At 40.1% G+C, this 12,981-nt stretch overlaps 1 protein-coding gene across 1 annotated transcript; it reads left to right on the forward strand.

The window, feature by feature from the left end:
- Positions 1-710: 710 nt before the first annotated feature.
- On the forward strand, positions 711-7,356 carry UTP23 (UTP23 small subunit processome component). The gene is made up of 3 exons (XM_060611185.3): positions 711-1,003; positions 4,969-5,143; positions 6,053-7,356. Exons 1-3 carry the CDS (start codon positions 816-818, stop codon positions 6,431-6,433), a joined length of 744 nt encoding a protein of 247 aa, XP_060467168.1. The 5' UTR covers positions 711-815; the 3' UTR covers positions 6,434-7,356.
- Positions 7,357-12,981: the final 5,625 nt, after the last annotated feature.

Consider the following 12,981-nt stretch of genomic DNA (forward strand, 5'->3'; position numbering starts at 1 on the left):
TTTCTGTGTTGTTTCTTTCTCTCAATAGCCAGAACTAGATCTGGGACAGATTCGAGGACCTGGGACAAAAATGCAAAATTCTATTCTCCCCATTCTCTGATTAGCTTGTTCTGAATTGAAGTGGATGCTTGGCAATTAGCTGCTAGGGAACAAAATTCTCTGATTAACTCGATCAACGAAGGGTTAGGCTATCTTCTTTCATAAGTTTGGCTCTCAGTGACAGTAGTTCCTTGGCGGGGGGGGGGGGGGGGGGGGCGGAGATGGGTACTGGTGGGTAGCAAGATCATTTGAACTACAGGCGGCGTTTAACTTCAGTCCTGGCTTCCAGTGACAGTTCTAACACTATAGAACCACGTGCCCTTAGCAAACGTGCCTAACTTCTTTGAGGGAGGGCAACTAGTACAAACCTGCCCATAGTTGTCCAGTATACTCCAATCCCTTTCCTTTCCCCACTTGAAAATTATCAACATTAAAGGGCATAATATATGGTAAATTACTTAGAATACTGCCTGCAGCATATTAAGCTTCAACATTATCGTTGATTATCATCACACTGCCTATCTTTGAGAGGCTGACTGCACGCACGATAACGCAGTAAGCTTGCGTATTGCCGGGAGGGCGAGCATCTTAAAGCGCGGACACCAGGAGCGAAGCGCGCGCTCGTATGAGCGTGGCACAACCACTGGGCGTGCCCAAGAAGTGGGGGCGTTTACTTCCGGGGGCAAAGGGTGCATTATTTCCGGGAGGAGCGGGCTGTAGGGTAAGCGTTTTCTACGGGCTTCTGGTGCCCTGGTCTCGGTCCCGGTAAGCCAGGCATGAAGATCACGAGGCAGAAACACGCCAAGAAGCATCTCGGCTTCTTCCGCAATAACTTCGGAGTCCGCGAGCCGTACCAGATCCTGCTGGACGGTACCTTCTGTCAGGCGGCGCTGCGCGGCCGGATCCAGCTGCGGGAGCAGCTGCCCCGCTACCTCATGGGGGAGACGCAGCTGTGCACCACCAGGTGGGCCCGGCGGGTCCGGGGAGGAGGCCCGGGGATCCTGCGGGTGTGGTAGAGACGAGGCCACGACGTGCAAAACGCTCCACCCACGAGGAGTTGACAGTGAAGTGGAGGCACTGAGGAGGTCAGGCGAGTGTCTACCACGTAGGTAGAAAGTACAGTGCACTGCGAATCTTCGCGTGGTTGGCCCGGCGAATGAGACCCGTACTTTATGTAGTGCGATCTGGCTTCGAGTCTTGGTCCCAGTCCTGCCAGCTTTGTGGCTTCCGGCAAGTTAATCTCTGTGAGCCTGGGATTTCTCATCTGTAAGGAAAAGACCGTGAACTAATAAGGTTGCTTTAAGGATCAGACGTGTGGAGAGCACTTGCTGGTATCCAAAATCTACCCGCTTCAAGTGGTTGCTCTTATTCGCATAGCTGTTTCTAGTGGAAATGAAAAATTTTCAAGCGTCACAGCTGCCCTGCGAGCTAACATCTCCGAATCCCAGAAAGATAATTCACAGCTCGAGGCTAAGAGCCTTGCCCATGGTCATTTATTTATTGAACTGTCTTTATTAAGTACCAGCCCCATGCCAGGCATGGCTGTAGCCACTGAGGATAACTTGGTGAACAGGACAAACGGCCAACCTTCCGGGCGCGTTTTGACTCGTGCGTGTTGTGACTTCCTCAGCCTGGGAACCTCCCGGGGGTGGGGGTGGGGAGATGGAATCATGGAAGGTTTCATAGAGGAGGTCACTTTTGAGCCCAGACACCTTTCAGTTCTGAGGGGAAGGACTAGTTTGGGTGACAGACAAGAGAGAAAGACCTCCTAAATGAAGAAATGGAGTTGTAAAATGCCTGAAAAAGAGATGAGAGCACAGGGTGTAATTGGAAATGACGCTGGGGAAGAAGGGAAATCGAACCTACGACAGGAACTATTAAGAAACTTAAGGGTTTTGGGGCGCCTGGGTGGCTCAGTCGGTTAAGTGTCCGACTTTAGCTCAGGTCACGATCTCGCGGTCCGTGAGTTCGAGCCCTGTGTCGGGCTCTGGGCTGATGGCTCAGAGCCTGGAGCCTGCTTCCGATTCTGTGTCTCCCTCTCTCTGCCCCTCCCCTGTTCATGCTCTGTCTCTCTCTGTCTCAAAAATAAATAAAACGTTAAAAAAAATTAAAAAAAAAAAAGAAACTTAAGGGTTTTGTTGTTCCCCTTGTAGATTATTTACTTTGAAAAAGTAAAAAAAAAGGGTGGGAGATGGGCATGGGGGAGGGCACTGGTTGGGATGAGCACTGGGTGTTGTGTGGAAACCAACTTGGCAATAAATTGTATTTTAAAACAAAGTAAAAAAAGAAAATGTAAATGACCCGTAATACCACCCCGTGACCACTGTTAACGTGCTGTACCATCCATCCAGTTCTTTAGACCTGCACATGCACACAAAGGAATGGGCTCTACTGGGAATACAATATTATTGGTTTGCTTTTCGCACATATCTGCTTTCCATAGTCAAGTAGTGCCTCACAATGGTTGTGGGTACCCCACAATTTGTTACCCCTAGCCTTCAGCACTGCCAGACAAGTCCTTAGTTAGCTTGTGCCCCTGAGTTCATCCCTCCTGGCTACATACCACCTGTCCCTTAATCCCTGTGCCATAGAAATACCAACATTTTTAACATGGTGCTGTAACAAAAAAGTCTGGCAAGTACTATATGGAATTATGTTCTGTAGCATTTTTTCCCTAAAGAATTTATTTTAACTTCCAGAATATTTTATTCATACACAACAGTAGACTAGTATAATTAAGTGTGTGTCACCCAGCTCTGGGAATTCTTGAAATGGCCAATCTTGTTTCCCTTATCCACCCTCCCACCTTATTTTATATATGTGTATATAATATATATATATATATATATGCTATATATATAATATAAGTATATTTAAAATATATATAATATATATTCTATATATAATATATATACATATATACTATGCTTATTTTATTTTTTTTAATTTTTTTTAACGTTTATTTATTTTTGAGACAGAGAGAGAGGGAGACACAGAATCCGAAATAGGCTCCAGGCTCTGAGTGGTCAGCACAGAGCCTGACGCAGGGATGGAACTCACGGACCACGAGATCATGACCTGAGCCGAAGTCGGCCGCTTAACCGACTGAGCCACCCAGGCACCCGTACTACCCGTACTATGCTTATTTTAAAGCATAGTATTGTGTGGGTTCTTGGTGTGCATCATGAAGAGATAAATGCTATCAGACCTGATAACTGTCTTTTAGAGAAGCTGATTGTAACAGTGTGAGGGCTGAGCTGGAGAAGCAAGAGGGTGAAGACCGGCGAACTCGTTTTGTGGTTGTCCAATCAAGAAATAATGGGAGCCTAAACTTCAGAGAAGAAAGGCTGGAGCCCAAGGGCTCTACAAAGAGGCATTCCTGAGACAGATACCAACAGCCGATGGGGTAGGGTTATGGGTGAGGAAGAAAAGGTCAGTTAGGATTTCTGACTTACACCCAGGAGCTTCGTGATCTAAATCTTCATGATTTTAGACACGAATTTGAAGAGATGGTGTACATCTGTAGGAAATATCCAGTAAATACATGGGAGTTTGGGCCTGAAACTCCAAAAAGTTCAAAACTGATGAATAAAAAGCAAAATCTCTTTTCTTAAACAAAACTAAATGGATGATAAAGGGAGTGAGGCAAGGTAGAGTCTGGCAAGGGCTGACTGGAGTTTCAGAAATCTTTAAGTAGTTCTCATAATTTTTTATTTTCTTTATTTTTTTCTTTAGTGTGATAGAAGAAGTGCCTGGAGAGCTTATTAAAATGCTGACATTTGACTCCTCAAGAGGTGCAGATTTGGGGATGTGAAAAGGAGTAGAAATTAATAGAATTTGTTATCTCTGTGTCATTTTGATATGGGTAGTTTATAGCTGACATTTTAAAAAACATTGGCTTATATTAATATGAAAACGCAGAGAGAAAAAGGAAGTTGTGATTGTTATTAAACCGATGACTTAAATTTTTACTTCTCTGTACTGAGAATCGTTTAAAGGTGTACCAATTTGTACTTGAAGTAGAAGCATCTAGCGCTAAGGTTGGGGCAAGGTATCTGTTGTCAACTACTTGGATTCACATTTCGACTCTACCACTTATGAGCTGTGTTTGAGCATGTTACTTGGAATCTCTCAGAGTGAGGTACTCTAAAATAAGGATAACTTTCAAATTAGGTGCCTGATAGGGCTGTTTTGAGATTGAAGCAAGAATTTATGTAAAGAGCAATTAGCATGCTGCCTGACACATAATAAATGCTCAGTAGATTTAACCGTTTTTCCTTCAACTTGGTGTTTGTGTTTTCCAGGTTTTTATTTATTTTTTAAATGTTGATTTATTTTGAGAAAGTGAGGGGAGAGGTATAGAGAGAGAGAGAGAATCCCAAGCAGGCCCCGCGCGCTGTCACCCCACCCCTACGCCCACACCCCGGATATACTGTGAGATCATGACCTGAGCCAAAATCAAGAGTCAGACACTTGGGGCCCCTGGGTGGCGCAGTCGGTTAAGCGTCCGACTTCAGCCAGGTCACGATCTCGCGGTCCGTGAGTTCGAGCCCCGCGTCAGGCGCTGGGCTGATGGCTCCGAGCCTGGAGCCTGTTTCCAATTCTGTGTCTCCCTCTCTCTCTGCCCCTCCCCCGTTCATGCTCTGTCTCTCTCTGTCCCAAAAATAAATTTAAAACGTTGAAAAAAAAAAAATTAAAAAAAAAAAAAAGAGTCAGACACTTAACCAACTGAGCCACCCAAGTGCCCCAAATATTTTCCAGGTTTTTAAAGAGTGATACGGCTACCATATGTTTGGGGCCAACACATAACACATTCAGATCGTGATGGTATAGTTTAAATTTCGTAAAAACTGACTTTTTCTATACTTATGTGAACACTGAAATGTATGTTGTAATTGTGAGCTGCTAATAACATTTTTTTTTTTTCAGGTGTGTGTTAAAAGAGTTAGAAACTTTGGGAAAAGACTTATATGGGGCAAAACTGATTGCACAAAAATGCCAAGTCCGAAATTGTCCCCATTTCAAGAATCCAGTGAGTGGATCAGAATGTCTGCTCTCCATGGTTGAAGAGGGAAATCCTCATCATTATTTTGTGGCAACACAGGTGATACTGCTTTTAAAATTAGAGTCAATTTTAATCATTTCTGTTTCTATTTCATATGGAGCTGCTTATAATCAGAAAAAATTAGATGGAAGTGGTTTGATAGAATGTTTCAACTTTTTAAAATACAGGCTTTTAAGTTGATTTGCAGTCAATAAAAGCAGTTGTCATGCCATTAGAGAATTTGAGGAGAGAACCTTAAGCATATTGATTTTTCTTAATTACTGAAGTATTTTTGACAAAAAGATGACAAAAAGTATATTGACAAAAAGATGTGATGATATGTGTCAGCATTCTTGAAATATTTTACATTCTGTGTTCATCAGTGTTTTTGCATGTTCCTGTATTTTATACTAGTTCTCAAAAAGTCATGTTTTACATTATTTGAAATTGTACCACCAGTATAGAACTGTTTCTGGCTTTTAAAGACCAGGAGGGGAAGGAGAGACTTTCAGGGTTGATATTAACGAAGAAGTTCACATACATACAGATTTGGTTACGTATTCTTTTAGAATTATAAAATCACTAAATTAGATGCAGAGCTCAATCTAGAATCTGAGTCCATGAATTCTTATTTTATTTCTATCCCTTCAACCTCTGAACATTCTTGACCCTTTTTGAAGCATGTCTTAGAGTAGAAAGTGGGGCATTGCCTAACATTCTTACCTTTGTGACAGTTTGTAATTCCTGGTGGTAGAATCTTGATAGATCCAGTGTCACATTGTTGCCACTTATCTCTTTGTGCTCAGATTTCTTGTTTATCTTCCTTTTTTTAAATCATAAAATTTACTCTATTAGTGAGACATACCAATTTGAAAAGTAAAACTTGTGATCTCTTCTATTTTTTGCACTTAAGGCATCTTATTTAATTGACATATTTGAACTGAATAGTGCTATTTTTCTTTTTAATAGGATCAGAATTTGTCTATGAAAGTGAAGAAAAAGCCTGGAGTCCCTCTCATGTTTATTATTCAGAACACTATTGTCTTGGACAAACCTTCTCCCAAAACAATTGCTTTTGTTAAAGCAGTAGAGTCAGGTCAGCTTGTCTCAGTGCACGAGAAACAAAGTATCAAGCAACTCAAGGAAGAAAAGGGTTTAGTGAAAAACCCTGAACAGAGGAGAAAGAAAAAACACAAGAAAGTAAGTGGCCCCAATCCTCTTAGCTGTTTGAAGAAAAAGAAAAGAGCACAGGATACAAAATCATCTGCCTCTGAAAAGAAGAGAAAAAGAAAAAGAATCCGGAATAGATCTGCCTCAAAAGTACTTTCTGAAAAGCAGAATGCAGAATGATAATCCTTTGAATACTTTTAAAGACATTTAAATGTGAAAAATAAATTTCTTTTTAAAACTGTGGAAGTACTTATAATAAAAGACTATTATTTTTGTAAATAAATATTGACTCATAGGCCTTTGCCTAAAATTATTCGGCAAAACAACAACTCAGAGTGGATGGGTTTAGGCATTTTGGAGATTGTTCTTCAATGTAAAAATCTTGTCTTTTTTCTATCTCATCATTGGCCCCGTACCCCCAGGATATGCAAATCATGTAAAAAAATCAAATCGTACAAAAGGCTTGTGACAAAGTGGGCGTCCCTTTTCACATTTACAGTGGAACATTCCTCATTCATGTAGTGGTTGTAGAATTTATATTTTCAAATAATATGAATACGGTGCTGTCTTTTGGTCCATCCATTATTTGACTTTCTACTAGAAAGTGGAAATTTTGCTTACTTGTATTACTCCTTCATTTTTCTAATATATTAATATTTCAATCTTTATACATCTCAAAGTATTTTTTATTATGACTATAAACTTTGTTCACCACTGACCCAAGTAGCATGCTATGATTGAATTTATTTCTTACACTATGTTGTTATTCCAAAGTTTATAATGTCCTCATTTTCTTTTAGCATCTGACTGGGTCTTGCCACATTCTCTAATAACTGTGTTAAAGGAACTTAGAATTTTCTTCTTTTTTTAATGTTTATTTATTTTTGAGAGAGACAGAGCATGTGCGCATGAGTTGGGGAGGGGCAGAGAGAGGGAGACACAGAATCTGAAGCAGGTTCCAGGCTCTGAGCTGTCAGCACAGAGCATGACACGTTGCTCGAACCCATGAACTGTGACATGACCTGAGCCAAGGTTGGATGCTTAACCCAGGTGCCCCAGAACTTACAATTTTCTGTATAATACTGTAAGGGTTAAATTGTAGTGTAGAGCTAATGCTTAGCTTGAAAAATAACAGCTTTGTGTTGACACTGAAGGTTAAGAGATAACAGCCGTGCTTTGCTCTGGTAAACTACGCCTCGTACCCTTGTAAGTTAGGCTTCACCAATTCAGGAAACAAAAGTTCAAAGAAAAGAGCATCAGAGGCAGTGTCAAGGAGATCCACTGGTTGCAACTTAGAGGCAGAAAGTCTAAAGTAAACACCTCATTAGGCAACTGTTTCTAACTCATCTGGAACCTGTTTCTTTGTTCTGTTCCCAGGTGATGATAAAACGATGTGATCGGTTATAAAAACTCTGTCCCCCGGCTGTTCGGGGCCGCACTCTTATCAAGAGTGTTGGTCCCGATCGGTCGGCCTTGCCTCTCATTATAATAAACTTTGTTGTGACTGTCACTGGTGCCCGTAGCATTCTGTTTCAGGAGTCGTGTGGATGCAACAATACCAGGTAATTCCTCACCCCTGGAGATAATTCTACAGCCCTCTGTCCTCCAATGTGGAAAAGTTTTCAAAGTATGTTTCTCAGCTGTCATCCAGACATTTCTTGCCTTTATCCAGAAATTTACTTTGTTATTTGTTTCTTAGATTCTTTGTTTTCCTCTGTTTTCTTTTTTGCTGTAGTGAAGCATGGAGTGTGTAGGAAGTACATTTTGTGAGGCTCCACAGGTGTTTACCCTCATATTTGTTGCATTAATCTAGCAATATAATTCTCTCTTTAAATTTTTTTAAGCCAACGTGGGGGCTCAAACTGATGACCCCAAGATTAAGAGTTGTGTGCTCTTCCAACTGAGCCAGCCAGGCACCCTAGTAAGATAATTCTTGATTGAAGATCATTTCACTTAATTCCCCTGGAGTCTCTTAATTGTTTATAAGGCCCTAGGGGAAGCAAACAGATTTGAGTTTCATTTGTCCAACAGGGAGGGTGATTTTCTTTTAAAGCAAATATTAAATTCAAGAGTAAAAAATCCAAAATAACACTCTCTTTAAGATGGACTATGAATATCTTATTTAAAACGTGTCTAGGGGCGCCTGGGTGGCTCAGTCCGTTAAACGTCCGACTTCAGCTCAGGTCATGATCTCGCAGTCCGTGAGTTCGAGCCCCGCGTCAGGCTCTGTGCTGACCGCTCAGAGCCTGGAGCCTGTTTCGGATTCTGTGTCTCCCTCTCTCTCTGACCCTCCCCCATTCATGCTCTGTCTCTCTCTGTCTCAAAAATAAATAAACGTTAAAAAAAAATTTAAAAAAATGAATAAACTTTAAATAAATAAATAAAACATGTCTAAAGGGGGGGCGCCTGGTTGGCTCAGTCGCTAAGCATCCGACTTCAGCTCAGGTCATGATCTTACATTTTGTGAGTTGGAGCCCCACATCGGGCTCTGTGCTGACAGCTCAGAGCCTGGAGGCTGCTTCAGATTCTGTGTCTCCCTCTCCCTCTGTTCCTCCCCCACTCACACTCTGTCTCTCTCTCAAAAGTAAACATTAAAAAATTTTTTTTAAAAAGGTGTCTAAAGGGTCACCAGAATTTAAAATAACAGATTATGTAGTAAATACATTTTACATTTTGTTTATAAAATGTTTTAAGGGCCGATTCTATTAGGAATTGAATAACCAAGTCATATTTTTCAGCCCTTTTCTCAAGTGTTTTAATCATCCATCAGACCAAAATTACAGTGTTTCTGTGCTGAGATCTTGAAGTATAATATGGAAAAGGTGGGATCTGCCCATTAGCCCCTGACTTTGTGCTGCCTGTGACACCTCTGAGTAGCGGTTCTTAATCTGTATCGTTAGAGTGTCATGATCAGGTATGAAGGACATCATGAATAAATTCTTGTTAATGACTAAAATAACTGCTCTTAAATTTGAGACCATTTAAATTTTTCTACAGAAATATTATTCTCAGTTGAATTCAGAGATGCTTTTCTGGATGGACAGTGAAGTTCTAGCCTTAACTACAGTAGGAACAACACACGGGGGTAGGCAAGCCAGCTTAGTGCTTGGGTTGTCCTTTCATGTTTCTGTTTTAAATTCTTAACGGGAACATTTTTTAAAAAGAAGGCAAAGATACTGGGAAAAAGTGAATATAGCTGTATAGTTCCTGTGAAGAAGAAAAAAATTCGTCAACAATGATAAGAGGATTACTGGGTCAAATGTAGACAAAGTGATAAAGCAGGTGAAATGATGATATTTTCAATATGCTAAAATGCATAACTATTAGGTATTTCTCTTTTTAACAAAGCTTAATGTGATATTGTTATTAATAAGTACATATATATTTGTTTTTTTATTCATGGTTCCGGACTCACAGCTTCCAAAAAACTGTTGGAACTTCCTAACTAATGAGAGCTTAGAGGTGTCTTTTATGTTAATGAGATGGTTTTGGAAAACATCTAAGGATGGCATCTGGTTACCTTTGGAGCCAATCCTGTGATGGGAGGGTTGGAACTTTAAGTCTCCACCCCACCCCCAACCTTTGGGGAGGGGAGAGAGAGGAGAATGGCCACTGATTCAATCAATTGTGCTCATGTAATAAAGCCTCTATAAAACCCCACAAGGACAGGGTTTGGAGAGCTTCTGGGTTAATAAACAGGTGGAGATTGGGGAGAGTGACCCACCTGGAGAGGGCTTGCAAGGTCCTGCCCTTTCCTCGTACTTTTCCCTGTACATCTCTTCCATCTGGCTGCTTCTGAGTTAATAGCCTTTTATAATGAACTTGCAGTAAGTAAAATGTTTCTCTGGGTTCTCTGAGTCACTCTAGCAAATTAATTGAATGGAGAAGAGCGTCATGGGAATTTTAAGATTTATAGCCAGACGTCAGAAGAGCAGGTAACAGCCTGTATGGGTCTGAAGTGTGTTGTGAGGGAAGAGGAGGTAACAGTCTTGAAGGACTGACCCCTTAACCCGTGGGATCTGATGCTATCTATCTCCAGGTAAATAATGTCAGAGTTGAGTTGAATTGTTGGTGTCAGAGCACTGCTTATTCTATGTGTAAAAACTACCTCTGCCAATACACATTGAAATTGGGTCCAGGAACCCAAAATACTTACTTACCAGTGCTATCTAGTCACCTAATAAGAGTGTCTGAACTGGAGAGCTAGAAAAGTCAACTTATTTTTATAAAATAGTAATTTTTTCAATTAACATATTAAAAATACAATGTACTACAAAATATAGTATTCAATATTTTAAAACTTTGATATTAGTCATATTACCTTAAGAAATATCTTTTTTTTTTTTTCAACGTTTATTTATTTTTGCGACAGAGAGAGACAGAGCATGAACGGGGGAGGGACAGAGAGAGAGGGAGACACAGAATCGGAAACAGGCTCCAGGCTCTGAGCCATCAGCCCAGAGCCTGACGCGGGGCTCGAACTCACGGACCGTGAGATCGTGACCTGGCTGAAGTCGGACGCTTAACCGACTGCGCCACCCAGGCGCCCCAAGAAATATCTTAACGAAAGGATCTCCTATCTTTGTACTACAATTCTTTTGTGAACAGTGCCCTCATAACACCACCCCAGATATCCTTAACACTACTTGCTTTATTTTTTCTATAATAACTTAGGGAAGAGGGCATGGCACCATGTATACACATGCGATTGTAATCCGTTTTGCAGTTTGGGGAAAAGAAAATGTTGACAACCCCTGCTTTAGAGGGTAGCTGCTAGCTTTGTTGGGGATAAAGGTAGAGTACATGTGCTTTTGAACTCTGAAGTTTGCCAGACTCAACAACAGTGTTTCAGAAAATTGCTGTTTTTTATGAACACTTCAAAAAGAAGTATTTGTAGTTGAGTTTGGGGAGGATTCTGTATTACCTACATTTTCAAAGCCCCACAGCCATTTCTCATCCCCCACAAGTATGTAAATTGAAGCTAGAAGTCATTAAAGAACAGCCAAGTTTCAAAAGTAAAAAGAATTCCTGTTTTCTATTTATGCATAGAGTTAAGATATTATATTTTATCTCTTTGCCTTTAGTAAGGCAAGTTGGCTGTGATTTGACAGGTTTAATTAATAGATTTTCATGAATGGAGAGAATGAATAGTTTGTATTGTTTAAAATGTTATAAAAATATGTCATTGTGCTGTAACTTTTCTTAAGAATTCTTAGTTTAGATGTAAATGAGAAAATACAGTAATTTGGTGTAACTCTATATAATTTCAGATCCAGAACTAAGTAGGAATAAAGGCAAAGGATTGGGTGTCTGGACTGAGCTTAGGAACTGATTTCTCATATGGACCTAGATTGGTGGCCTCTGAACATTTAATCATATATCCTTGTCAGTAAAAGAATTGTGTGTCTACCTATAAATGTATGTTTATAAACCATGTAGATTTATTACTGTACATTATAAAATATACACAGGAAAAAAACCCAAAATGTAAAGGATGGTGAAGATAAAATATTGTAAAATCTTTGCCATTAAAGGGCTTCATTAGCTAATATTTCAAGACATAAGGTTTATCAATAATATTGAATATGAATCCATTTGAAGTACTTTTTTTTAATTTTATTTTTTTTTAAATTTACATCCAAATTAGCATATAGTGCAACAATGATTTCAAGAGTACATTCCTTAGTGCCCCTTACCCGTTTAGCCCATCCCCCCTCCCACAACCCCTCCAGTAACCCTCAGTTTGTTCTCCATATTTGTGAGTCTCTTCTGTTTTGTCCTCCTCCCTGTTTTTATATTATTTTTGTTTCCCTTCCCTTGTGTTCATATTTTTTGTCTCTTAAAGTCCTCATATGAGGGAAGTCATATGATTTTTGTCTTTCTCTGACTAATTTCACTTAGCATAATACCCTCCAGTTCCATCCACATAGTTGCAAATGGCAAGATTTCATTCTTTTTGATTGCTGAGTAATACTACATTGTATATATATATATATATATATATATATATATATATATATACCACATCTTTTTTATCCATTCATCCATTGATGGACATTTGGGCTCTTTCCATACTTTGGCTATTGTTGATAGTGCTGCTATAAACATTGGGGTGCATGTGTCCCTTCGAAACAACACACCTGTATCCTGTGGATAAATGCCTAGTAGTGCAATTGCTGGGTCGTAGGGTAGTTCTATTTTTAATTTTTTGAGGAACCTCCATACTGTTTTCCAGAGTGGCTGCACCAGCTTGCATTCCCACCAACAATGCAAAAGAGATCCTCTTTCTCTGCATCCTCGCCAACATCTGTTGTTGCCTGAGTTGTTAATGTTAACCATTCTGACAGGTGTGAGGTGGTATCTCATTGTGATTTTGATCTGTATTTCCCTGATGATCAGTGATGTTGGGTATTTTATCATGTGTCAGTTGGCCACCTGGATGTCTTCTTTGGAGAAGTGTCTATTCATGTCTTTTGCCCATTTCTTCACTGGATTATTTGTTTTTTGGGTGTTGAGTTTGATAAATTCTTTATAGATTTTGGATACTAACCCTTTATCTGATATGTCATTTGTAAATATCTTCTCCCATTCGTCAGTTGCCTTTTAGTTTTGCTGATTGTTTCCTTCGCTGTACAGAAGATTTTTATTTTGATGAGGTCCCAGTAGTTCATTTTTGCTTTTGTTTCCCTTGCCTCCAGAGACGTGTTGAATAAGAAGTTGTGAAGTAC

This window comes from Panthera onca, chromosome F2 (genome assembly GCF_046562875.1).
Source record: "Panthera onca isolate mPanOnc1 chromosome F2, mPanOnc1 haplotype 2, whole genome shotgun sequence".
In the NCBI taxonomy this organism is placed as follows: domain Eukaryota; kingdom Metazoa; phylum Chordata; class Mammalia; order Carnivora; family Felidae; genus Panthera; species Panthera onca.

Bases quoted from the DNA above. Each gene is read 5' to 3' on its own strand.
- UTP23 (XM_060611185.3), top strand. From the start codon at position 816: ATGAAGATCACGAGGCAGAAACACGCCAAGAAGCATCTCGGCTTCTTC. The intron at 1,004-4,968 runs GTGGGCCCGGCG...TTTTTTTTTCAG, and splicing joins ACGCAGCTGTGCACCACCAG to GTGTGTGTTAAAAGAGTTAG. The intron at 5,144-6,052 runs GTGATACTGCTT...TCTTTTTAATAG, and splicing joins ATTATTTTGTGGCAACACAG to GATCAGAATTTGTCTATGAA.